Genomic DNA, 27,697 nt, shown 5'->3' with positions numbered 1-27,697 from the left:
TGACATATAAATTCATATATCAAGACATTTTTTAGAACAAATAAAGTTTATGTTATGTACATCAATGTAGTAATAAGTACTCTTTTTGTTGCTTTCTGGTTTTAGGATTCATGAAAAATATATTTATAACAAATAAAGTTAACAATGAGTTTATATAGTGATGCAGCACCATGTATTACAGTACATATTGATGCAAATGGAAAGAGATTGAACAAAAATATTTTACAGAAAATAGAAGATGACCTTGATATTGATGAAAAAATGTCTATTTTATTCTTAATAATAGATAATTATACATGTGGTTTTCAACAAATTTATAATTTGTTACAAAGGTTTAAGGTGCATCGTTCGTATATACTTGCAGAATTCATAGATAGCCATCCAAATAATTGGGAAAATAAATTATTGGAAGCAATATGTATTATACAAAATCGGCAGATTATACGGAAATTAGGAATTTCGTATAATGATTTGGAATTATTTTATTTACCAAAGAATGGATCTTGTTCACGATATTTGAAACGAGTTGTAAAATGTTTGTACTTACTGTGTGAATCACTTACAGAAGACAGAATACAGTCATTATTGAGGTGTGTTAGAAATGATTTAATCGAATATGAAGAAAATCTTAAAGATACAGATTATCTTGAATTACATATGTTATATTGGATGCAACGTAAATATATTTCAGTTTGTTTGGGTTTGTTAATCTTAATTTTTTCACACTACTTTACTTTTTATAATTTACCCTGTGTTCTATTTTGACCTATCATATTATTATTTTATGTAATATTAATTTTTTAGATGGCGAAGTAAGCCTTGGAAACTTACTGAAACATTTGAAAAAGTTTGACGATTTAGAACTTATTTATGAAGATCTTAAAAACTATGAAGATTATCAGAACATGTTGGATACACAAAATGCAAATTTTAAAAGTACATCTCAATTACAAATATTCTCCATAAAAGAAGAAATACAAATTGAAGTAGACGATGTAAAAAAGATAAAAAAAGGACTTTGTATTATTATAAGTCAAATGTTTTTTTTAGGTCAAAAGGTATAGGGCTTTGTATTTAGTGCCTATTAATTATATGCATGTTATGAAATTGTTGAGTATTGTATACATATATGTATACACTTTTGTTTCAGTTTGAAACTCGATTTGGGACTTTGGCCGATTGTGTTATGTTATCAGAAACTTTTAATGGCTTTGGTTTTACTGTTAAAGTATTCAAAAACCTCAAAGAAGATGAAATACTTAAAAAGTTGAAAAATATTCCAGAAGAATTTGGTATTGATTATGACTGCATCTTTGTATGTATTTTAAGTCATGGGTGTAAAGGTAAAACATAGTAAATCATTAGTGTTTATCTTTACTACAACTATAAATGTTAAGATGTGAAATTTATTTATATTTCAGGTGGTATAATTAGTGCTGATGGGAAAGAAGTTTATATCGAGACAATAGAAAATCAAATTTGCTGTGAAAAATTAAAAGATGTTATTAAAATCGTTATTGTACAAGCTTGTCAGGGACAAGCAATAGGTGAGAAATATTTTAATTTTATATTATTATGTTGACAATTTTTATGTAATGTTACTACTTTGTTGCAGGTCAAGCAAATGATGCCTTAACTATAGACGGTCCTAGTAATTACAATGTTTCAAATATTTTAGCATATCAAAACTTTTGCATATTCGTAGCAACAATGCAAGGTTTTGTATCTGTACGTCATAAAGCGGAAGGTAATAATTAACAATAGTATAGATTATTGTATACGTCAAATGTTAGAATTTGAATTACAATATTGACTGTTTTTGCTATAAATTTATTTGCGTTTTAGGATCATGGTTTATACAAGAGTTTTGTAATGTTTTACAAAATGGAGGATATAAAATGACTTTTTTGTCCGCTGTCAGAAAGATAATTCAGTCTGTCACGCAAAAGCGGGGAAATTTAAATGGAACAAATTCTATTGCACAGTTACCTGAACTGCGGTCATGTAGACTGCTTACAGATTTTCAGTTACCGGAATATCGAACGAATAAGTGGTAAAATAGCAATATAATGTTTATATATGACAATAAGGTTATCCTGTACTTTATATTGGCAACATAAATGACCTAATTTAAGAAAAGCGTGTAGGCGTGCATGTAAGTACTTACACATGCATCCACGTTATATTTTTTTATTGTTCTAATTTATTGTTATTAGTAGTTTATTTAGTTTGTATTTTTTGTATTACTTCGGTTGATATATGCGTCTTTTATAACAGTAATAATAAAAAAATAAATAAATTCAAGAATAGACATAAGGCTAAAGCCAGCGAATAGTCCTAGAAGACCACCAAATGTTGCTAAAACAATTATTATTCATATTAATTTGTGTTTATTAGAAATTATTTACTTATTTTATGAAATATTTTGTCTTACCAAATATATGACGCCAATTGTAGCGTACGTCACGACGAAATTGAATGGATACTAGATCGCCAAAAAATATATGTATTACGCTCTGATTTCTCCATATTGTACCTTCGCTAAAAAAATATTTTTAGTATTTTATATTTATTAAACGATTGTTGCAATAATATTAAAAGTGCAGATTTATAATTATGCATACGGAAATTTTAAAAAATTATATAATTAATTATAAGATTATAGATACACAGTAAGTTCTAATGAGAATCTTTGTCAAAGTAAAATATTGTTAACAAAGATTTCAAATGCTATTATTGCACTGGGTTTACGAGTTTTTATATTATCTCTGCTTGTTTAAAAATTAATTTGGAAAAGTTAATTTTATTAAAATCACTACGTGAATCCATACATTTTTATTTTGAATTTCGTGTTGTTAATAATACCTTAACGTAATCTTATCCAATTAGAATCCATCAACCGTCCGTTGTATTCAAATGATCAAGCCCTAGCTTGTGTGTTAATTTTCTTATAAATAAATGTATTACACAATAAGTAATATATGTATGGATTTTGAAGTATAATAGTGGTAACTTTTGTAGAACATATTATCTCTGTTATTGTTTTAAACAAAGCATAATAAGTAAAAGGTTGCTAATGGGGATCAGGTGTCCACACAAAATTGGACGCCTTTTGGAGTAAGTTTTCAAATTATGTTCAACTTTGAATATGTTGTAGCCTTTAGCGATATTTAAACGTATCTTAAAGAATTTTGAAAATTGTTCAGTTGCAAACGTATAAAATTGAATGCTACCATCTTTTTAAAGAATTATAACCGTTAGACCACAGTCGAGGTATATACGAATAGACCTTTCACCTAATATGTCCATTTCTTTGGGGTTCTAACGCCTCATTACCATTTTCGTGTCATTCGCAACATTACCAACAGGTTACACAAATGAACATAGAGGAAGTGAGACAGAAAATGGAATTACACAAACAGTCCTGGCCACACATTATATTTTCGGTAAAGAATTTTTTTCTCGAAAGTACGTAGGAATTCGGAGGTATGTGTATTCACCAAAAATGATTGCAATTGACCCCTGCAATCGAAAATAATTTTTCCAGAGTGATTTGAAACTTTTCAATTTCGCCGAAAGGCACCTACCTCCAGTCGATTTTCCTTAAAAATTCGTGTTTGATTTTTAGTAATTTTGTTTGACGCCGTTAGAGAAGTTGTCTAATACTTTTTTGTAGGTACCCATGAGCTCTACTCCAGAAAAAAGTTTCATTGAAATTTATTTGTTAGAAAAATGGACGAGCTTATTTCTCAGGCACTGGATAGGTGTCCAGTTATCGCCTGCTGAGAATATTTGAGCTGTGAATGTTCTATTATTTGTTCTATATTTATGCGTCCGCGCCTGCACGCGGCAGCTTTCGTAAACGCACGGGCATCGTTACAAATATGGGATGTACACCCACTGTCGATACACCAATCGCCCCCATACGACCGTTCACACGTCTGAAAAATCTAGTTGCGTCCTCCCGCACCCGACACGTCGTACAAACTCACGTCCTCGGTGCGTCTAACAGTCTGATTCACGGGTCGATCTTTCCCTTTCGCGTCACAGTCCCTCGCAAAATGTCCGCACTTGTGGCACCTAAAACACTTCACTTTACCCTTTGGATTTTAAGGCTGAGGTTCCCTTTTCCAATTGTAATTGTTTTTCTTGTTTGCGGATTTCCCGGCCACCATTGCATTTTGATTAGGAATACTTCGGCCTCCCTTGTGCGATTCGTACTCCAATATTTTTATACGTAACGATTCAGGCGATGGGAGATCGTCTCACGACACAATCACGTACCGAAAGTTTTCGAAACTATCGGGCAAGCTTCGAAGGAGCATTACCGTTAACAAATCTGAAATTATCCTCATGCCCATGTCAGCTAACTTATCAACGATGTCTAGAAACTCTTGCGTGCTTCTACGCGCTTCATCACCGTCCCCCATTCTGTGTGAAATTAGACGATTTAATAAAGCTGCTTTCGATTGATGAGTGTCTTCCAACTTCAACCAGATTTCTTGTGCTGTCGTGCACGACTTCACTGTCTTGATTTCCGACGGGCTTATCGACAATATGATGTCCGATTGCGCTTTCAAATCCCCTTGAATCCAACCGGTCGCGGCGGCATCGGTTGCAGGCTTCGCAAAATCGCCGCTTACGTAACCCCAGGCGTCGTTTTTTATTAAAACCGCCCGCATTTAGATCCTCCAGGTATCATAATTGTCTTTATTGAGTTGCTCAAGACGCACTGCACTGCCCGTATTCATCTTGAACGTTCTCTCGAGGAAAAAATGGGAAATAAAAGGGGAAAAACACGAACCGCACTTTCCGAGCTACGCGTATCTAAGAAATTTATTTTCCGTGTACTTTCGCGTTTTCTGGGCTCATAACCTGTTGATGAGGTCAGGATACGAAGTAATAAACTTAAACACAATTAACGAACAAGATAGAAATTTATATAAATGCAAATATGGCGGTACAGAAGTGTTCCGTTTGACATGTAACGACGTAATGCGACGATAGAAGAGGAAGTGGTCGACTCTACTGCTACCGGCGTCGAAAACGTAGAGTATTTCAGATGGTCGAATCGAAGTCAATGGTTGAAGAGGCGATGGTCGAAGAGGTATTCTTGACGGAGGTTCCGTTAACAGAAGCGTTGTCGAGTCCAGAGTTGGACGAATGGATGGAAGCCATGGCGAGTGAGCTAAAGTCTATTTTACGTAACAAAACCCGGGAGATTATGGATAGGTCGAAGGGACGCATCGTCGTTGGGAGTTGTTTCGTGCTTCGAAACAAGTTCGGGATCAGCGGAGCCCTGGAAAAACGGCTGTTAGGATTGTTGCGAGAGGTTTTTCCCAGCAGTCGGGAAGAGATTTTCACGAGACGTACGCTCCCGTAGCGCGTCTGGGAACGTTTCGCTTGGCGATTGCTCTGACGACCCGCAGAGGAATGCACATCAGGCAGTACGACATGACCACTGCATACCTGAACGGTATATTAGAAGAGGAAATCTTCATGGAATCTGCTCCGGAGAAGGTCGAAGACACTCTTCGATACATTCTCAGGGGGGAGCCAACGTCGAACGATGCGAGGACCAACCTGAAGAGACTGATGAGCGGTGATAAGGTGTGTCGCCTGAGGAAAGCCTTATACGGACTTAAGCAGGCCGGACGCGCCTGGAACAAGCGGTTGGATAAGGAGTTCCGAAAACTTGGAGCTATCCCTTTAAAAGGAGATCCGTATCTTTATTTGAAGGGCGACAGAGACGATCTGCTGATGATCATTGTATACGTTGATGATATTCTTATCATGTCTCGGAATCTGACTAAAGTTACTAACTTTAGGATCGAGTTGGATAAAAGTTTTCAGACGAAGGAACTTGGTGACCTTAAACGGTGCCTAGGTATAGATTTCGAGAGAAACCACGGTATCAGGCTGATCCAGAAGACCTATATTCGCGATATCTTGCGACGTTTCGGGATGGAGAACGTGAATTCGGTTTCGATCCCCCTCGACGTGGGTACAAAGTTGACGAGAACGGAAGTCTGGGCCCCATCCGATGGACCGAAGCCGTCTTATCGTGAGTTAGTCGGAGCTTTGTTGTATCTTTCTGTAGCAACGCGGCCGGACGTGGCCCATGCAGCGAGTTTGCTGAGCTAGTTCAACGAGTGTTTTGAAAGGACTCACTGGATGGCAGCGAAGCTGGTTCTACGGTATCTACGAGGAACAGCAGATCTGGGCATCACCTACCGGCGCGACGAACGGCCGATAGAAGGATTCGTCGATGCGGATTGGGCTGGGTGCACCGATGACAGGAGATCATTTACCGGGTATTTATTATGAATGGCGGGTGCATAACGCGGGATTCGAAGAAGCAGCGGACCGTGGCTTTATCTTCAACCGAAGCTGAGTATATGGCACTCAGCGAGGCAACCAAGGAGGCTGTCTATTTTCGCCGTTTTCTACGCGAGCTCGGCGAGAGCGTGAACGTTATCAAATTGTCTAATGATAATTTTGGAGCCCAGAGACTTGCAGGTAATTCAGTTTTTCACACTCGGACCAAGCACATAGATATCCAGCATCATTTCGTTCGCGAGGCTGATGATTCAGGGCTGGTGGATATTCATCACCAGCATGTGATGAATATTCTATTCTGAGAACATGCCAGCCGACGCGACGTGCTGATCAAGACGCTCAGCAAATCGAAGCACGAGGGCTGTGTTAGTCACCTGGGATTGACTGGGATGTTACGGAAGAAATCCAGTAGTCCAGTACCTTCGAGGGGAAGTGTTAGAAAAATGGACGAGCATTCTTCTCAGGCACTGGATATAGGTGTCCAGTCATCGCCCGCTGAGAATATTCGAGCTGTAAATGTTCGAGCTCGTCGCGAATGTTTCGTTGCGTCGAGCGATCGTTGCATTACGTCGTTACATGTCAAACGAAACACTTCTGTACAGCTATATTTGCATGTATATAAATTTCTATCTTGTTCGTTAATTGTGTCTAAGTTTATTATTTCGTATCCTGACCTCATCAACAATATTCACTATTGTAGGTGTTATGGTCGTTTGAAAATTGCGTTCTTTAATCCGTTCCATAGTCAATTCACATGTATTTACGTACACACTACAGCTGTAGCTCACCAATACTAATTTAGTGAATAATTTCTCAACTGACCGCCATCCATAAGAAAAGGACGCTAAAATCACCTCCGAATTTTCAGGACGGTATGGCAGTCAAATTGGGTTACGAAACTCTATAAGGTGAAGGGTCTACTCGTATACCTCGTCTGTCATCTTACTGTTTACGATTCCAATCGATATTTGTGCAAGTGTTTATTCATGCGTGGAAAGTAAAATACAGTGTGAACTAGCTGCTCTGATGCTTTATGATCCGGAATCACTCCAAGTATTGCAAGGATTAAGGCAAACACGTATATAATGTTGTCGGATACGTCGGTAAGTACGTTACTACATGATAAATTTATCGTCTGCTGTCACTAGACAGCCCCATAGAGAGGCTTGGGATTCAGGCGGATGTTTAATCGTTAATAACTTTAAGGCAAAGCCACTATCGGAATATTTTATTCTTTTAATATAAAGTTTTATTTTGGTCTGCAGAATCACCCCCGAACAACCTATATGTATACGTATAGCAAAGTATTTTCTTTGCTTACTTTTTTTTTATTCATCTGATTCACTTATACATATAGAATGAGATATTGTGTAGAAAGAATATTTTTTCCTTACTTTTTCTCACAAAAAATAAAATAACTATTTAAATTTAATTTCTATACCAGAATTAAACGTAGAAATATAACTTAATAGGGAACCATGGTAGTTTTGTGATATTTTATAAATAATATACAAAATTATGAAAAGGAATACAAGGGTTAACGGATTATTATTGTTATATTATATAGAAATTACCTGGTGTTATTTGTATATTTATAGCCGTTGTCAGAAAAGTGTTTATCAAGGTTTCCCATCGAATTTTCCATGGAAAATCGATAAAAATCACAATCTGGTCTACAACCGCAAGGCGTCAACTTGGTGTTCACATCTATATATGGTAAATTTCTAGGCGACATGTCCGTTCCTGGCCAAGATGTTTCGAACCAGTCTGGAAATTAAATTTAATTATTTTGCAATCCATGATGCTCGTTTGGAACGTTAATTAGATTGATATAACGTTCCGCATTTATAATTGTGTAATATGTATGGTACGATATACATACATATATTCTTTGTTATACGTTTACGCTTCTCGCGTTTCTGCACTTACATTTGTACGTTTCCATACACTCAACGTCCCTTAGATTGCATATTCTAGTACCTGTGTCGGAATGTATTTTATTAAAAATTTTAGTACGGAGGATAATGAGAAAAGATTCACATATTGTAATAGATCAATCGTTTTATGACAGGACTACCAATCTGAATTAGAAAACGAAGAATCGCATTGTTTTAGCTCACACACCTACAGTGGCGGACATACAGGGTGTTCGGCCACCGCTGGGAAAAATTTTAATGGGAGATTCTGGAGGTTAAAATAAGACGAAAATCAAAAATACCAATTTGTTAATTGAGATTTCTTTAAAAAGTTATTAACGTTTAAAGTTCCACCTGTAGAACGGCAATCTGCGAACAGCTGCGTTCACGCGATAATGATTCTCACTCAGAAAACTGTAAGGCTGTCGTTGAGTCGGTAAGTAGAGGAACTTTAAACGCTAATAACTTTTTAAAGAAATCTCAATTAACAAATTGGTATTCTTGATTTTCGTCTTATTCTGGCCGCTAGAAACTCTCATTAAAATTTTTCCAGGGGTGGCCATACACTCTGTATACTTGCGAATATGCTAATAATTACACTTTCATTGTTGTTATTTTGTTATAAAAAGCTTTATTACTTAAATCGTTCTATTTTTATTATATGTTGAGGTAGATACTATTATTTTCTGTTGTATCTCTTACATAACTTTGTTATTATCGACGGTGAATAACACTTTGTCTTAACTCCTCGACAGTGGTGGCGAACACATACTTACGAATGCTATTACAATGTATGCATTTGTTTTGAATTTGTTGATCTCGGAGGCAGTTTTTGCTAGTTTGTCCGTGTGATTAGACGGAGCGTATACTAGATTTGAAACGTTAATCATGAGTTTGGGTGAAAATATAATGCCAGAACAACGACGCTACACAATACGCGTGTACAGCTAGTACAGCTAGTACGCTAGTACAGCTTCTTAATAAACAAGGACTAACGTATCGAAATATTTCTCAACAATTAGACATATCTCTTGGAGCTTGGTATAAAGCCATGCAACATATTAATCTTCGAAAAACTGCAGAAAATATTCCCTGTAAACCAAAATTTCGTAAATCCAACAGACGAACAGATCGTTTGATACATCGACTTTCTGAGGCCGACCGTTTTAAGACCGCTGTCGTTATTCATAATGAAATATCTCTACATCTGGTTAATTAAATCAGTGTTCGAACTGTGCAACGACTTTTATGTGAATTTAATCTAATGGGTAGAATGGCACGGCACAAACCATTGATATCTGAAAAGAATCGAAGAGGAATTTAATACAAAGTGTACCAAATCAACTGTTAAAAGAGGTGGTGGATCCGTATTTGTTTGTGGTTGTATGACCATTAATGGTACAGGTTCTATCTGTCGTATCGAAGAAACGATGGATCGTTTTGTTTATTTAAACATTGTTAAGAACATTTTATTGCCATTTGCTGACTATAAATTACCAGTAGATTGGATTTATCAGGCTGATAATGATCCAAAACATACGGGAAAAATTGTAAAACAATTTTTGGATGAGAAAAAATTAATGTTTTGAAATGGCCGGTACAAAGTACGGATTTAAATCCAATTGAAATGCTTTGGAACGATGTTGATAAGGGAATAAGACATAAAAAGCCAAAAAATGCTAATGAATTATATAAAGTAATAGAAGGTTCATGGAATTTGATTCCCATTGATCGATGCATTCGTTTAATGCAATCTATGCAAAGAGATTGTGCAGCAGTCATTAAAGCAAATGGCAAAACAACAAAATACTTGAATTAATATAAGTTAATGCAATATTTAATCTAATTTTACTATTAAAAACAATGTTATGACATCGATAATATATTGTTCGTAAGTATATGTCCGTAAGACGGAACGCAAGAAAGACTCTAATTATTGTTATCTCGTTTAAAATTTATGTTGGATTATTAATAAATAATCATTACAAAACTGAATCTAACAGTGAGAAACACTGTCCATTGTCTGCATACGAAGACCGTATTGGCACCATTGGGCCTAGGGGCCTGGGTCTGTTTTGTCGTCGAGGGCCAGGGAAATAAACATGATGCAGGCAATGGTTTCTTTCCTTTTTAAGTGGACGCCAGATTTTCTTTTAGGGGATCTGAGCGTCGCTTCACTTCTTGTTCAGTTTTAACAGAGTAAAGACGTCCTTTCAAACCGCAGAATAAAGTTTCATTTTTACTTACAAAGTGTACTGCTTTTTCACCCAATTCCAATAATTTAAGTTAATTAATAGTTATCATGTATTTTTTAAATTATATGTATGTCATTAAGAAACGTAGTACCAATTAATTTATACCTTTCCTATGTTTTATTTACTAACAACAGAATCTAACCTTAACAAGTGTTCGTAAGTATATGTTCGGCACTGTAGTTAGTATGTAAACATACAGTTGCGTAAAAATTAAGTGGGTAGGAAGGGAAAATGGGTATGAATTAAATTGAATCAAAGTAGTATAACTATTATGCACTTAAGTTTTATACATTATATATTTTTATGGAACATAGATTATTTAGCGAATAATTGAAATTAATATTTAAATTTGCGTTAAGATAAAGTATACTTAATGAAAACGTTGGTAGATTGTCGAGGGATAAAAATAAGTGGGCACTCATTCAAGATGTTATTACAACGCGAAAAATGTAAACAAGTGCGAGATATTCTTTTCACTCTCACGCAGTAGTCTCAAATGAACTATTTGGTTGATGCGTAAGCTTTGCATAAAAAAGATCTAAGTAAACAGCAGAATGTCAGTAAGAAAAGAATTTTCAAATCAAATTCATAATTTGATTATTGCGAACTGTCAAAATAAATTAAGTTACTGTAGGTATAGTAGCCAAACAGTACAGTTTTTCTAAAAGTGCGGTCGACAAAGTTTTCAAAAAATATTTACTACATAATGTTGTTGAAAATTTAAAAGGCAGCGGACGTAAACGTTGTACCACCGCGGGAGAAGATCGTCAAATTACACGTAAATGTCGATAAAATTCAAGAATTACAGCGCGAAATATTGGTGAAATGTTAAATTAAGTGAGTCATTTAAAATAGTATGACGAAGGTTCCAGGAGGCGGGTTTAAGATACTACAAATGTAAACGTAACCCACACATTAACACCATCAACGTGAAAAAACGTTTAGCTTTTACTAAAAAATATGCAGGGTGTTCGGCCACCCCTGACGAAAATTTTAATGGAAGATTCTAGAGGCCAAAAACAGACGAAAATAAAAAATACCAATTTGTTGATGAAGGCTTCGTTAAAAAGTTATTAACGTTTAAAGTTGCACCCGTACTGAATTTTTTTATAGAAAGTGGGTAGGATTTCAAGGGTAGGTCTATTCACCAAAAATTATTGTAATTGACCCCCGCAACCGAACATAATTTATCCAGAACGATTTGAAATTGTTTTTTCGCCGAAAAATTTAGGCACCCCTGTCGGTTTTTCTTAAAAATTTATTTTTCATTTTTAATTTTGTTTGACACTCTAAAGGAAAGTTGTCTAATACTTTTTTATATGCACCCAGTTTCAGAAAAAAATTTTAATGAGATACCTTTACTATTGTAGGAGCTATGGCCGTTTGAAAATTGAACCAGTTTTAGGGGGTTTTTCTCACTTTACAGTGTCAAGGAACAACTTTTTCAATATTGTTAGAATTCCTACGTATTCTTCACCAACATGCGCGTTGGTTTTGAAAAATTAAAATCCTCCAATCCGTACACGAGTTATTTTAAAGATTCACATGCAGAGAAACATTTCTGGCCTTACATTAGATTTTTGGTAAAGAATTTTTTTCTCGAAAGTGTGTGTATGTCTATTCACCAAAGTGCTTGTAATTGACCCCTATAACAAAATGTAATTTTTTTAGTATGTTTTGTAATTTTTTAATTTAATTTTTTAATAACTTTTTAATGAAGCTTCAGTCAAGAAATTGATATTCTTGATTTTAATCTTATTTTGACCTCTAGTATCTCGCATTAAAATTTTTCCCAAGGGTAGCCAAACACCCTGTATATGTATACATATACCAGTATCATTCTAGAGGAAAATAATGTAGAGTGATGATTAGAAATATAAACTGCAGCAATTAAATATAGAAGAAGAATCATGTATGGAGAAAAAGAAACGAAGTCTACAAAAAGCCATTTTGTATTAATACATCAACTGTTAAATTTGGTGGAGGATCGTTAATGTTGTGGGGGTGTCTTTCGTGGAATGGAGTCGGCAATTTGGTTCAGATTGACGGAACAACGAATGCGAACAAGTATATTGAAATAATAAATGAAAATTTAGTAGAGACAGTTACGAAAATGAGACTCGAAGAAGAATTTATTTTGCAATAGGGCAACGACCCGAGGCCCGCAGTTGAAAGTAAAACAAACAAATTTTTGAAGATTCGAATATTGAATTATTGGAATGGTCGACACAAAGTCCGGATTTGAATTTAATCGAAAACTTATGGAGCGTACTGAATACAAACGTGCGATTAGAAAAACGGCAGAACAAGAATAATTGTTTTAAATATTTACGATCGGCGTTTGAAAATATTGATAAAAATTCCATTGAAAATCTGCTAAATAGCATTCCACGATGTTTAAAAGCAATTATTGCAACAAAGGGTGATGATACTACATATTAATTTTATATTTTTGTATATTTTATTATCTATCCACTTATTTAACCAACATTTTCGTTAAGTATACCTTATTTCAACACAAATATAAATATTAATTTCAATTATACGTTAAATAATCTATGTACCATGATGATATATAATATATAAAACTTAAGTGCATAATAGTTATACTACTGTGGTTAAATTTAATTTATACTTATTTCCTTTACCTGCCCACATAATTCTGTCCGCAACTGTACATTAGGGTGGGTCTTATTTTTGATTATTGGAATTTTTATGTGCGACCCTCTGGGGTTGTTCAACTTGATAAAAAAATAATTTTTGCAAAAAGGGAAGTCAATAGGGCAATTGGAAAGGGTGCCTCAATTGACATAAAGTTTAGGAATTTCAGTAATTTTACTGCAATCTTATCTGTAAGTCTATTTTAAAATGTCGCTTGAAGAAGTTGTTATTTTTTAATAAAAATGTTATTTAATTATAACATTTATCTATAGAGTCGACTATAAAGAGCTCATCGAACTAATGATAATTTTTCTGGGCGGAATTCCACTTACGGGTATCAAATTTAAAATGCTTAGGGCATTTTGCCATTGCTTAAAAATATATATTTTTCGAAATGAATATTTCTTAAGTAATGAGGAGAAACTAGCAATTCAAAGTATTTGTATTTTTTTGGTTTTATACATTTTAGCTTGGATTTGTGCCACGATTAGACATAGAATTTTTAAATAATTTATATCAATATAAATACATAGATGAAGCAATAAGTAATGCAACACTTCAAAAATATTGCAATCACTTATGGTATTTGTCACCAGAGAATATAGCATTACCTTCTTTTCACTCGGATATTTCTGCAGAAATGAAGAAAAAATGGTTTGAGCCCTTGAGAACGAATGTCAGCAAAATTTAAAGAAATTACTTGTCCATATAAAAGACGTAAAACATTATACAAATGTTACTATTGATAATTTCATTTCTACCCAAATGTTTACATTTTTTTTCTTGGTTTTAAATAAATACATATTTTTACAGACGTAAATACACAGCGTTATGAGAAACAGATGATAATTATAATGAGGCGATACAAATTGTTCACAATTTACAAGTGATCAACGATGTAACGGAACGAGCTGTTAAACTAATGAAAGAATATACAAACTGTATTATAAAAGACAAAAAAGAAAAACAGGATATCCTGTAAATTGAAACAGGATATAAATAGCGTTACCCTAATATAGACAAAAAAACACTAAGTCAAAATTTTTAATAAATATGAATATTTGTAAAGTCATTTCTAGTGTCTTGTACCTCTTTCCTTTACATGCAAGCTAATTTTAAGTTTATAAACCGAGTATAAACTCAGTAATCAAAGTTTAAGATAAAATAAACGACTGTCACTGAGGATTAGTCATCCTAACAACTAAATTAAACATAAACAAAATGATTGAAAACTTGTATTTTTATGTTCTCTGAGATTGTATTATTTTCATACGAAATAATGCGACACTAAATATTCCATTTATTGTTTAAACAAATTCTTTTAATTTTTAATAAGTAACTTTTTTCTGACACAATACATTATAATTATACAGATTTTTGTCTAAATAGACCCGTACTAATCAAATAAGGTGATAAAATCGGTATTTTCTCATCTTTATTGAAATGTAATTTTTTTGCATAAACAAAGCCGTTGTGGCACGTTTTTCTGTTATTCAATAGACATGATTTTTTGTAGAAATTATTTTTTCCCAAAATGGAACAAATTGGAGGGGCCGCACGATCAAAATTCTAAAAAAAATTTTTGACCAAAAGTAACTAAGGTCCACCTTAGTTATACATGTACATAGATTTACTTTAATAATAGAAAAACTTTTATATCACAGTTTAAGGGAATTATTATTGCTTTAAATATATACTTATTAAAGACTGACCATTCTGTGGATAATAATACGGGATACATCCGCATTTTGTCTTTATTACAGTGGCTCGGCATTGCGTCATGCAGTTTTCAAAGGAATATTTCGCGGTGACGAAGTTTCTTTCTCTATTTCTGAACCCTTTAATTGCAGCTGATTCGTCGCTAAATATGTAAGGTCTTCTAGACAATGGTAACGATTTAACGTTGGACGTCGAGTAGGTTTTTTCCGGTTTTACGGTCAAAAAGGAATATTTATCGATGCCTATTAATTTAGCGGGTGCATCAAAATCTGGATAAGTGTACGGATCGTGTAACATGACCTGTCGTAAATTCCATAGCGTTATTAAATTTCCTTTCGAAGATTTACACAGGGAAGAATTACCTTTACTCCTACGGATCCCAGGATACTGGAATGGTAATCGTCCGGCTTCAAATTAATTATAACGCCGAGTCCACTTTTGTATCCGCAAGAAGCCGATCTAACTGGTTCCCGTCTTCGGAATAAACGAACAAATTAAAAAAGAGTAAAGAAATTCGTTATTGTTAAGAGTGGAACACTCGAAACTTTGAATCCGTCGACAAACTCGAAACATTTAAGTTTCGTTTAATTATATTCAAAAAATGGATTGACCGATCTTCTATGAAAACAAACAATGTTATGGTTTCAACCATACTACTGACACAAATGGTAATTTTTAAAAACACAAGAAGAACGTTTTTAGATTTCGAGGGTTTCGACACTTCGCAAAGTTTCGGATTTGAGTTTCGCCAAACTAAAAATTCGACCCACTTTTAGTTATTGTTAGACTGTGGATGTTTATGCAAATGGATATATTCCTAGGAAATAGATAAAAGAGTGAAACCTCAATAGAAGTTTGTTTCGTCACTAGAGATATTTAAAAATATATTTTTTATTTTGCATATGGCATATATTTTATATATCTTGTGGTCTGATAGAATATAAAATGTAATTTATTCGGGTCTAATACATCATAGAGCGAAATTACAGAGGTAGCGAAGAAGAGATGTTTTATTCGATTGAAATACATAAGCACGAGAATTCCCCGCAATCGTGTGGCGAGCTTCACTCAGGAGGTTCCCCTACGGTCGACCAGTACTGTGGCGGACCAGAGCCCTACATTACCGACAGACCCTCCTGTTGGTCGTAGGAGAAAACAAATGCTACAACTGCATGTAGAAGCCATCGTAGAGCCACGTTTTGTACAATTTCTCTTCGGTGTACGCCGAAACTCTGTATTCGAAATAAATTGTTGATTATACTGGTTAGAGTTAAAGAATTCGTGTTCCTTGGTTGATCCTAGTAACCATAGTACTGTGGCGGCTAACGTCGCAGGCGTAGCAAGTGCCATCTAGTTAAGTCCCTAGTTTTAGTTAGTTTCTAGTTAGTTTTAGTTAGTTTAAGTAAAACCTAAGTTACTAGTTGGTAGTATTAGATTTAAGTTGGAGCACCCCCTTTCTTTCGGCCCAAGGGTTTTTAGGGCCCAGTTCTTTTCGACGCCACGACAAAGGTAGAAATGGCATTGTACGTAAATAAAGGCTTCAGTTAACACCACAACAGAATTGAACTTCATATATCTGAAGACTCTCCCAGCACGAACCTATCCACCACAGTACTCTAACGTAAAGCGCCATCATGCGGCCATATGCGTGCCACATATCTTTTATAAAAACATATGTCGAAATATACTGAATATGTTATATATATTTATTGCACTTCTTTTTATAAAATTAATGCTTATATGGGCTTCCGAATATTTATTTCAGTTTACTAACTCAACCTTTGTGTACGATAGAATATTGTTGTTGGTGACCAATGCAGCTGTGTATACAGGGTGTTCGGCCACTCCTGGGAAAAATTTTAATGGGGGTTCTAGAGGTTAAAATAGGACGAAAATCAAGAATATCAATTTGTTGATGGAGGGTTCGTTAAAAAGTTATTAACGTTTAAAGTTCCGCCCGTACTGAATTTTTTTCTCAAAAGTAAGTAGCATTTCGGGGGTATATCTATTGACCAAAAATGGTTGTAATTGACGTCCTGGAAAATAATTTTTCCAGGACGATTTGAAATTTCTTTTTTCGCCGAAAAATTTAGGCACCTACCTGTCGATTTTTCTTAAAAATTTATTTTTCATTTTTAATATATTTGGTTGGTGCTATACAGAAAAGTTGTTTAAGACATTTTTGTAGGTACCCATATGCTCTATTTCAGAAAAAGTTTCATTGAAATATATTCATTACTGTAGGAGTTATGGCCGTTTGAAAATAGGACCATTTTTATGGGTATGAATATTTCTACATATTCTTCACTAAAATACGCATTATTTGCATTTCGAAACATTAAAATCGTTCAATTCGTTCAGGAGTTATGATGTTTTAAAGATACACGTGAAATTTTCGAGTGACATTTCTGGCCTTAAGATGGTTAGGATTTCGAGGGTATGTCTATTGACCAAAAATGATTGTAATTGACCCCAGCAACCGAAAATAATTTTTTCAGAATGATTTAAAATTTTGTAATTTAATTTGGTTAATAACTAGTTACTAGTAAGACGTTAGCGCACGCAGCTGCACACAGGTTGCCTATTTACAGGCGCAACTTTAAACGTTAATAACTTTTTAACGAAGCCTCAGTCAAGAAATTGATATTCTTGGTTTTTGTCTTATTTTGGCCTCTAGAATCTCCCATTAAAATTTTTTCCAGGGTTGGTTGAGCACCCTGTATGATAAAAGCTGGAAAACATTTAAAGGTGTTTTATCCAAATATGGTGTATCTAACGTGCGTGATTCATGGTTTACGTAGAGTTGCACAAGAAGTACGTCAGTACTTTACACTTGTAAATAATTTTGTATCTTCTATTAAAAAAGTATTTGTCGAAGCATCACTTCGTGTCGAAAGTTATCGGAGAAATTTAGGAAATCTTCCATTACCACCTGAACCAATTTTAACAAGGTGTGGGACGTGGATTCAGGTAGCAATATTTTATGCTACGCATTTGGAAGAAATGAATCAAAATGAATCGCTAATTCAGAATTTAATATTTATCAAAATACATTTTCAAACTTTGCCTGACAATATAACAAAATTAGAAACTATTGGAATGCCTTTAAGTGAATCGATGGAATTAGTGGCGAATATTGTAGATCGAAATTTTAGGAGCCTTCCTGAAATTTGCGGAGAGAAAATTATAACAAAATGGAATGCAGTTTTAGCAAGAAATCCCGGTTACGAAACAATAGTAAAAATTAGTGAAATTTTACAAGGTCAGATTGTTAAAGAACCTAAAACAATTAAAGCATGCTACTTCAGCAAATTCAAATATGCTCCAATTACATCTTGTGATGTTGAGCGTTCATTCTCAGCCTATAAATTAACTTTAAGCGATAAACATCATCAACTAACCCTTGACAATATTGAAAAAATACTCGTAGCATATTGTAATTTAAATTACAACTGACTATTATTATGTCTAAATAATAGAATTATTTGAACATATTTTGAGTATATTTTGTATATTCCTATTTTGACATATTTTATTGACATAAACATCCGCAGTCTAGTTATAAATCGAACACAAATAAATGTGCTGGGTGATTATACATATAGGAGAAAATCACGCAATTGGCCATTTTTTAATGGAGTTTTGATCATTTCTGCAGGTATTAACACTAAACCTACCATCACTTCATGTATAACCATTTCTTTTCTCTACGAGGCAACGTACTTATCATTTTTGCAACATATGTACAAAAAGTTGTATTCGTAAGATACCTTTCTCTTTTATGTCGAATATTTGTTCTTAAAACATGCATTTTAAAAATCTCTACAAAAATATTGAATAATTTTCCTTTGAATGTGCATTTTAACTTCACACAGAAAATTGACAAAGGGTCTAGCCGAATAAGCATGGTAAAAGTGCCCCCAAACCAAACTGAACGGGGTTAATACCACTCGGTAGGTGGTTCGAAGAAAACCCTTTTCACAAAGTTTCAACCCGGTATCTCTACTACAGGGGTAATTACGGGGTGAAAATCATTTTTTGGTTTATCCTTAATATCTCCAGTTCTGCTCAATTAAGCATTATGAAAAAAATCATGGTTATTCTATCGACTGATGTACATATTCGAGAATTTTTTCAGAATTTTTGGATGCAAATTCGATTTTTAAAAAATTCGAAAATATTTTAACCGTCGATTTTTTGTAGAAGTTATCAAGTGACCACATTTGTTTTCATACTGTATAAAGCTCTCAAAAGAATTAGTAATCTCTAATTTTTTCAGATTTTTCGAATGGGTGGAACGTAGTAAAAAAATTAAAAAATGATTAAAAAATGGCGAAAAAGCTTTATATTGTCTTAATTACTTACGTGACCATGTTCATATTTTTGCAGCTATAACGTAATATTGTGACTATTGATGCGTAATTTTTTCAGACTTTTTGGAAAAGTGGGTTATTGTTAAAAAATTATGAATTCATATTTCCTAATTTTTCATACGGAAAAAGGCCACACATGCTTTTAAAATAGATGTAATTAAAATATATTTGTTTATATACTTTGTTAACTGGTCGCTATATGTAGTTTCAAATATGTACGTGTGGTACTGGACTCCTGTTGATTAGAACCGCTATGGCGCGGCGCCGCGCAGCGCGACGCGCTGATCATTTTGGTAAAGCATGCGCGACATTGCCACCATTTTGTCTGAATCTGAATAATGTTATGTACTGATAAATAGGAAGATGAGGATGAGACTAATTCAAATAATATTATAAATATAACACTTTATTATATTAAAAAGCACATAGACGCACACAGCGTGGTTACAACGCATATTTATATATGTATATGTTAGAAGTTTTGCCTTTGACGGTTTTGGGGTAAGTCCTGTGCCGTTCCTCATAGATTTATATAATTATAATATATTATATACATTATTATATGTGAAAGTGTGTTAGTGGCAGTGTATTAAATTAACTTTATAGTATATTATATACATTATTATATGTGAAAGTGTGTTAGTGACAGTGTATTATATTAACGTTTAAATATATACAAAAACAGCAACATGAATACGAAGCATATACGATGTATTAAATGCAATGCTGCATTGTTTAAATTATGCAGCCGAAAGAAGAAAAGTAATACAACAACCGAAGCTAATCAGTGGTCACAAATATTAGGAAAAGTAGTTGTTGTTGGTGACGTACTGTGCAATAAATGTCGAATGATCATATATCGAAGAACAAGAAATGTGTCCCCCGAAGAACAAGATACAGCAGTTCCTAGTACTTCTCACTATCAACCGTCTTCTGAAGTTCCGTCATTTCAAGAATCTCCTCAACATCCATCTTTACATGAAGAAACGAATACCTCGAATAATACTTCATCCCCATCTGATCTATCAGTTTCATCAAGAGAAGATCCGACATATGTTACTCATGCAGGCAATACAACAGGAGAAACTGAATGCATTGAAATGCCATTCCCGAGGGTTATTGCAACACATAAATATTGCTTCATATGTGGCGCTGCGACAAACGTCATCAATGTACCACATGAAACGAGGAAACAGGTGTTTATCTCAAGGCGAATATATATACCAAAAGGTAATCGGTGTTGTTCTACCCATTTAATAAAAAAGCGTTTGTATCGAGAAGATATGATGAATTTACGAATCCATTCGAATTCCGCACTAATTGACGTTGATGAAATAAAAAATTATTTCGATTATCTTTCGGCAAATTGTGATTCAACCCTTCAGAATAAAATAGGTGATTTTACGTTGTCGGATGAACGCCTTCAGGTTTTAACCGGATTAACTTGGGAAAATCTCATACAATTAAAAGACATGATCGGGACAGAAAAAGATGCCGCTGTGCAAACCGTTCACAATTTGCACAACAAGTGGATATATTGTTGAGATATTAGGACCATTCTACGCCACGCAAAATGACGCCGAGATCATGAAGATTGCCATGGAAGATAGGAATGGTCTACAATCATTAATGAAGAAAGGAGATATATGCATTGTCGATCGAGGTTTCCGGGACGTGAAGACACGGCTAGAAGAGGAAGGCTTCAGAGTACTAATGCCAGCTCTGAAAGGGAAGTGGCATCAACTAACCACTGCAGAAGCTAATTATTCAAGATTAGTCACAAAAGTGCGTTGGGTCGTTGAAGCTATCCATGGCATAATAGGGCAGAAATATCGCCTGCTGCATCACCAACTGGATAATAAATTACTTCCAGCAGTCAAATCATACTGCCGCATTGCCTGTTTCCTGCAAAATATGTTTGGCAAAAGATTACATTCCGATGTAGGGTGCACTGAAGAAATATTAAGAAGATTTTCAGAAAGGAAGGACGAAGAAAATTCACTAGGTATGGAAGTACAATCGCGAAACTTAAACAGACGAAAAGCTGCATTCAAGAAAATAACAATAAACGATTTACTCGACTTCCCAGAAATGACCGAACAAGATTTGAAAATATTTTTGACAGGATCGTATCAATTTTCCCAAGCAATATCCTATCTTGCCGAAATAATGAATGAGTAAAACGAAATAAATCTTTGTTATCTAAAACAAAACGAAAATATAGTTCAGTTCAAAGTGCAATCACGACATATTAATAAAAAACTGTACAAGTGCTACATAGACTACACATCAAATTCAACGGGCTACTCGGGAATTAGACGATATTTCTGTGAATGTGCAAGTGGTAACAGGACAATTGGATGCTGCTCCCATATAGCTGCGATAATTTATTATCTATCGCATGCCAGATATGCTTCAAAAATAATAAAACCTGCAGAAATACTGAGTAAATTATTTGAAAGTGAAAAAGTAAATCCTGTAATAAATGATGACAGCGATGAAGATTGAAGAACAAACCAAGTTATTAATGCTGCCAATAAAAATAATAGCAGGTAAACCTTGTTTAGATTATTTATTTTAATTAAAGCAAAAATATTTATGGAATATTTAAAAAACTTCATGTACATAATATATATTATATATAATATAATATTAATTTTATATGTTATACACATGCGGATGCTGTACCAAAATCGCGCCGCGCGGCACCGCTCCCCGCCATAGCGGTTCTAATCAACAGGAGTCCAGTACCACGCGTACATATTTGAAACTACATATAGCGACCAGTTAACAAAGTATGTAAACAAATATATTTTAATTATATCTGTTTTAAAAGCATGTGCAGCCTTTTTCCGTATGAAAAATTAGGAAATATGAATTCATAATTTTTTAACAATAACGCACTTTTCCAAAAAATCTGAAAAAATTACGCATTAATAGTCATAATATTACGCTATAGCTGTAAAAATATGAACATGGTCACGTAAGTAATTAAGACAATATAAAGACTTTTCGTCATTTTTTAATCGTTTTTTATTTTTTTGACTACGTTCCACCCCTTCGAAAAATCTGAAAAAATTAGAGATTACTAATTCTTTTGTGAGCTTTATACTGTATAAAAACAAATGTGGTCACATGATAACTTCTACAAAAAATCGACGGTTAAAATATTTTCGAATTTTTTAAAAATCGAATTTGCATCCAAAAATTCTGAAAAAATTCTCGAATATGTACATCAGTCGGTAGAATAACCTTGATTTTTTTCATAATGCTTAATTTAGCAGAACGGGAGATATTAAGGATAAACCAAAAAATGATTTTCACCCCGTAATTACCCCTGTAGTAGAGATACCGGGTTGAAACTTTGTGAAAAGGGTTTTCTTCGAACCACCTACCGAGTGGTATTAACCCCGTTCAGTTTGGTTTGGGGGCACTTTTACCATGCTTATTCGGCTTTGAAATTTTTTAATTTTCATCAAATAGAAAATAGAACGCCCTTGAAAGCAATTATTTACGAAAAAATGCTGGCTGGTAATTACGCAAACATTCTGTGAATAAATTTATACATTTAGACTACATATTTTTCTCAGAAAACAAACAATAAGAATAGAAATGAGTATTGAAAAATTCATTGTAAGTATACTATAAGAAAAGTCGTAAAGTTTAATTGTGCTAAAATAACACTGTATGTTAGAAATTCTAAACGAGATTTTAAAAACGGTCACTTGACCGGTCGTGGTAGTGAACGTAAACGTAAATATTGCTGATCTCTGCTTACATTGTATTGCTTTGCTTTTCATTATGTTAACAGCGACGTATAAAAATTGAAAATTTTCAATTGATTTTATTATAGATATGACTCTTTTAGTATAGCACAAGCTAAATAGTGAAATTTTGATCGAAAAAAAGTCTTGGAGTACAAAGGGTGCAAAAGCTATGGGTTGGTCGATTAATTTTGAAAAAGCCTGTGTAAATTGATACATAACAAACGTATAGACATAAATTGTACTGATTATTTTCGGTGATTTGCTTGACTGTGATGTAATTATAACTGCAGCATATTCCTTCGCGGGTGTAACTCATCCCGAACAGAACGCTGCAATTCTGGGCAATAGATTTCACTGTACAGGCCGCCAGAAAATTTTCGCAAGGCTCCGTCACCTAAAATCCAGTTTTATTCCCTCGATTTCTTGTGCTGTGTAAAATCATTTATCGTTACAAAAAGAAATTGTTCCATTAATAGGGTCACCTGAACTACATTTGTGTATAATATCAAAATTTTTTTTTAATTACCGTGAACCTTCCTTGTTAGTTTATAGATACATACTGGGTGTTCAGCCACCCCTGGAAAAAATTTTAATGGTAGATTCTAGAGGGTTAAATAAGACGAAAATCAAGAATACCTATTTGTTGATTGACGCTTTGTTAAAAAGTGATTAGCATTTAAAGTTCCGCCAATGGAGCGGCAATTTGCGAACAGCTGCGTACGCGTGATAGTTGTTCTCACTCACAAAACTGTAAGGCTGTCGATACGTCAGTAAGCAGAGTTTCTCATGTTGAGTGAGAACCGCAATCGCATGCACGCAACTGTTCGCAGATTACCGTTCTACAGATGCAACTTTAAACGTTAATAACTTTTTAACGAAGCCTCAATCAACAAATTGGTATTCATGATTTTCGTCTTATTTTGGCTTCTGGGATCTCCTATTAAAATTTTTCCCAGGGGTGGCCGAACACCCTGTATGAGAATCAATAACTAAGATCTTATGGATTTTCAACGATAAAAAAAATTTGATTTTAGGTCGTGCAGTGGCCGATGACGGCTGGTTGCCAAAATCACGTATACGCACGCGATTGCGGTCACCGGTGTCCGTCACAACGCTGAACGTGACACGGTAGTTATAATTTCGTACGTACGGAATTAATCGCCGTTGGAATCGACAAATCGTTCCTGTCGAGGATACTTTGCAATCGCGAGAGATTGTTTTGAATGTTTCCTTGGTAGTTCCCAGGATACAATAACTCGTTCAACAATCTCAGCTCTTGAAAAATAAATTCTTTCGATATGTCTGGCGGGAGCTTTCTGCGACAATTTTAATGCGATTTGTTAAACAAACGATATAAAAAAAGAAACGGAAAAATTATAAGAACAATCACGAGTAGGTAATTATTTCAAAAATATATTTAAATGGTATCGTAGGTGGAATACAAAAAAAAATTGGTAATTATTTAGAAGTTTGCCCATCTCACCGATTTTCGTGACCTTGAAATATGTTGTCAAGGTCATCATTCTGAACAACTTTTCCCTATACATGTTACCGCCGCTCGGCCTTAGTTTTTGAGATACATATTTGCAAAAATCTTTAGTTAAACTTAGATTACGAGTACACTTCATTTCGGCATAGGCTAGCTGTTGACAAACTCACGAGTATCGGTATTGTTAAAGTCGTTATAGTGCTAAGAAATTCACTCAGAATGAAATTATATGAATTTTTAACTTTGTGTAATGATTCCGATAAGTTGTTAGAGTTTTTTAGAGTTAGTTAGAGTTGTTAGAGCGCGAGATCCTGGATTCGGTCGAGGGCAGTACTCGACTGGTGGTTTTAGGTATGGTTAGGAAAGAGGAAGGAGTTCCGGACGAACCAGGGGCTCTATGTATACCCTGGGAGCCGCTAGAAGGAGTGGACGAACCAGGGGCTTTATACCCTGGGAGCCACGTAGGTTTTTAGGATGTTTTAGGATCTTGTTCTGTCGTAATGGTACACCTCGAGCGGTGAAGGTGTACCGGGTTCGTGAGATACCCCTAATCTTACTGTTAATAGGGTTCAGGGTTGTATTAAGTGAATAATGCAAGTGAGGATAACTACTTGAATATATTCTAGTCGATGCTCAAGTACAATGGTCAATTAACAGAACTAGTCCTAGTGCTAGGCTGCCTTGACAGCGAAAGTTCTATGTCGGTTTGCGCGTTTGCGGGAGCTACTTCTCGATTAGTCTAATGAACACTCACTAATAAAACTTCTAAGGTAGGTGCGTTGCTTGATGGGGATTATAGCCCGATCTTGCCTCGAGTGTCAAAGTAACGATGTGTTGAGAGTTTTAGAAAAATTGAGCTCGTCGAGTAAGAAAACGCGGCCCTTATATACTCGCAATTGCTCTGTACAATGGTGGCGTATTACCATATGAGGTAATGAAAATTGGGCCGGGTGCTCACATACGGCATGAGTCAACCCCGTCCGGAGGGGTTGCGCGCTAGATCATCGGGCCAACGCCCAAGCTACCAAACGTTTCGATCCCATACATGAATGATATGTAACACTACAATGAATTGTATATTATATTTGAGAAGGATCCTCCCCCCCCCCCTCCCTCCCACAAAATATAACCTCAAACCACTTCAATCACTCTTTCAATCACCATTCAGTCTCCATTTTTCCCGGAATACAGGGTATACTGGTGACATAAGTATAACTACAGTTTTTTACGAAAATTTCGGAAACTAAGGCCGAGCGCCGGTAACATGTATAGGGGAAAGTTGTTCAGAATGATGACCTTGGCAACATATTTCAAGGTCACGAAAATCGGTGAGGAGGGCAAACTTCTAAATAATTACCAAAAAATTTGTCTTGTATGGTATTCCTCTTCCGATATCATTTAAATTACACCATAAATATTTGTTATGCCATTAAAAATAAAGGAGATATTTAGGTGGCCTTTTTTAGCTGAGGCAACCGGTATAAAATGAGCAATTATCAAGGTTCAACAGTGATTAATATTCTGCTCACGCGATACGAGACGTGATATAAGAAAAACTTACAATTTTTCAGCCAATTTCCGCGTCAATCTGACGGACATACGATTAATATTGCACAGAGTCACTGCCGGAAACGGATAGTTCCATATTCCGTGGTGGGTCGATTCGATGACCGTGGAAACTTGGTGCTCGGTATAAAAATCAAATGTGAATTTTATTATTACAAGTGCGATGCACAGAAATGTAATTACTATTACTGCCCACGCGATCCTATGGAAATTAATAAAAAATCGCGCGATTCAATCAGATTACAGGTTCGATTTAAATTGTTTTTCTACTGAAGTCACGCGATCGAAATAGTGAATAAATATACGGCGCGTCTACGGAATTCGTAAAAATACAACTGTCAAGAAAATAATTTTGTTTTTTTCTTCGACATACAGTGGTAGAAATACAGGGTGTTCGGCCACTCCTGGGAAAAATTTTAATGGGGGATTCTAGAGGCTAAAATAGGATGAAAATCAAGAATAACAATTTATTGATGGAGGCTTCGTTACAAAGTGATTAACGTTTAAAGTTTCGCCCGTACTGAATTTTTTTCTTGAAAGTGGATAGGATTTTGGGGGTATGTGTATTCACCAAAAATGATTGTAATTGATCTCCGCAACCAAAAATAATTTTTCCAGGACGATTTGAAATTTTTTTTTCGCCGAAAAATTTAAGCACCTATCCCCTGTCGATTTTCCTTAAAAATTTGTTTTTGATTTTTAATAATTTTGTTTGACGCCATATAGAGAAGTTGTCTAATACTTTTATCTATGAGCTCTACTCCAGAAAAAAGTTTCATTGAAACATATTCACTACTGTAGGAGTTATGGCCGTTTAAAAATTGAACCATTTTTATGGGGTTTTTCTAACTTTACGTGGTCAAGGAACAACTTTTTCAATATTGTTAGAATTTCTACATATTCTTCACTAAAATACGCGTTATTTGCATTTCGAAACGTTAAAATCTTTCAATCCGTTCAGAAGTTATGATATTTCTGGCCTGAAATTATATGTTCGGTAATGAATTTTTTTTCTCAAAAATGGTTACGATTTCGAGGGTATGTCTATTGACCAAAAATGATTACAATTAACCCCCGCAATCGAAAATAATTTTGTCAGAATGATTTAAAATTTTGTAATTTAATTTTGTTAATAACTAGTTACGCATGTAAGACGCTAGTGTACGCATCTGTACGCAGGTTGCCTATCTACAGGCGTAACTTTGACCGTTAATAATTTTTTAACGAAGCCTCCATCAACAAATTGGTATTCTTGATTTTCGTCCTATTTTGTCCTCTAAATTCTCCCATTGAAATTTTTTCCCATGGGTGGCCGAACACCCTGTATAAGTATTAAAATTACAGCACCGTGCAGCAAAACGCCTTTTAAGATGTGTATATTTTTCCGTGTGCGTGAACATTTATAAAATTGGCGCGTTTACCTGACTGGGGTAGAACGGTGAGTCTCGGCAATATATTTGTAACCGTGTAGTCCAGTTTCGAGGCAAAAATTCATAGTCTTTTTCTTTAAAGTGGTGAAACATTTTCGCACTATTTTCCCCAATATTTCTTTACATAATATTTTCTTTTTGCGTTCCGTGTTCCTCCTCAGCGACAAGAGATTCGAATCCAT

General features: G+C 34.7%; 2 protein-coding genes across 2 annotated transcripts; one reads left to right on the top strand and one right to left on the bottom strand.

Moving 5' to 3' along the window:
* LOC122403524 (caspase-8) lies at positions 1–2,194 on the top strand. Its single transcript, XM_043407079.1, has 6 exons — positions 1–700; positions 805–1,058; positions 1,151–1,343; positions 1,422–1,547; positions 1,616–1,747; positions 1,846–2,194. The coding sequence occupies exons 1-6, from the start codon at positions 145–147 to the stop codon at positions 2,055–2,057; spliced, it is 1,473 nt and encodes a 490-aa protein (XP_043263014.1). The 5' UTR covers positions 1–144; the 3' UTR covers positions 2,058–2,194.
* Positions 2,087–27,697, bottom strand: LOC122403526 (sodium channel protein Nach-like). Its single transcript, XM_043407082.1, has 10 exons — positions 27,507–27,697; positions 26,081–26,287; positions 24,181–24,346; positions 23,273–23,424; positions 15,253–15,364; positions 14,884–15,190; positions 8,269–8,319; positions 7,914–8,106; positions 2,435–2,541; positions 2,087–2,358 (listed from the first exon to the last, which is right to left on the bottom strand). The coding sequence occupies exons 1-10, from the start codon at positions 27,695–27,697 to the stop codon at positions 2,225–2,227; spliced, it is 1,620 nt and encodes a 539-aa protein (XP_043263017.1). The 3' UTR covers positions 2,087–2,224.

This window comes from Colletes gigas, unplaced genomic scaffold (assembly GCF_013123115.1).
Source record: "Colletes gigas isolate AHSC1104 unplaced genomic scaffold, ASM1312311v1 Colletes_gigas_Sc00059, whole genome shotgun sequence".
Classification (NCBI taxonomy): Eukaryota; Metazoa; Arthropoda; class Insecta; order Hymenoptera; family Colletidae; genus Colletes; species Colletes gigas.
The sequence above is the reverse complement of the archived record's forward strand: the minus strand, read 5'-3'. Positions and strand labels throughout refer to the sequence as shown.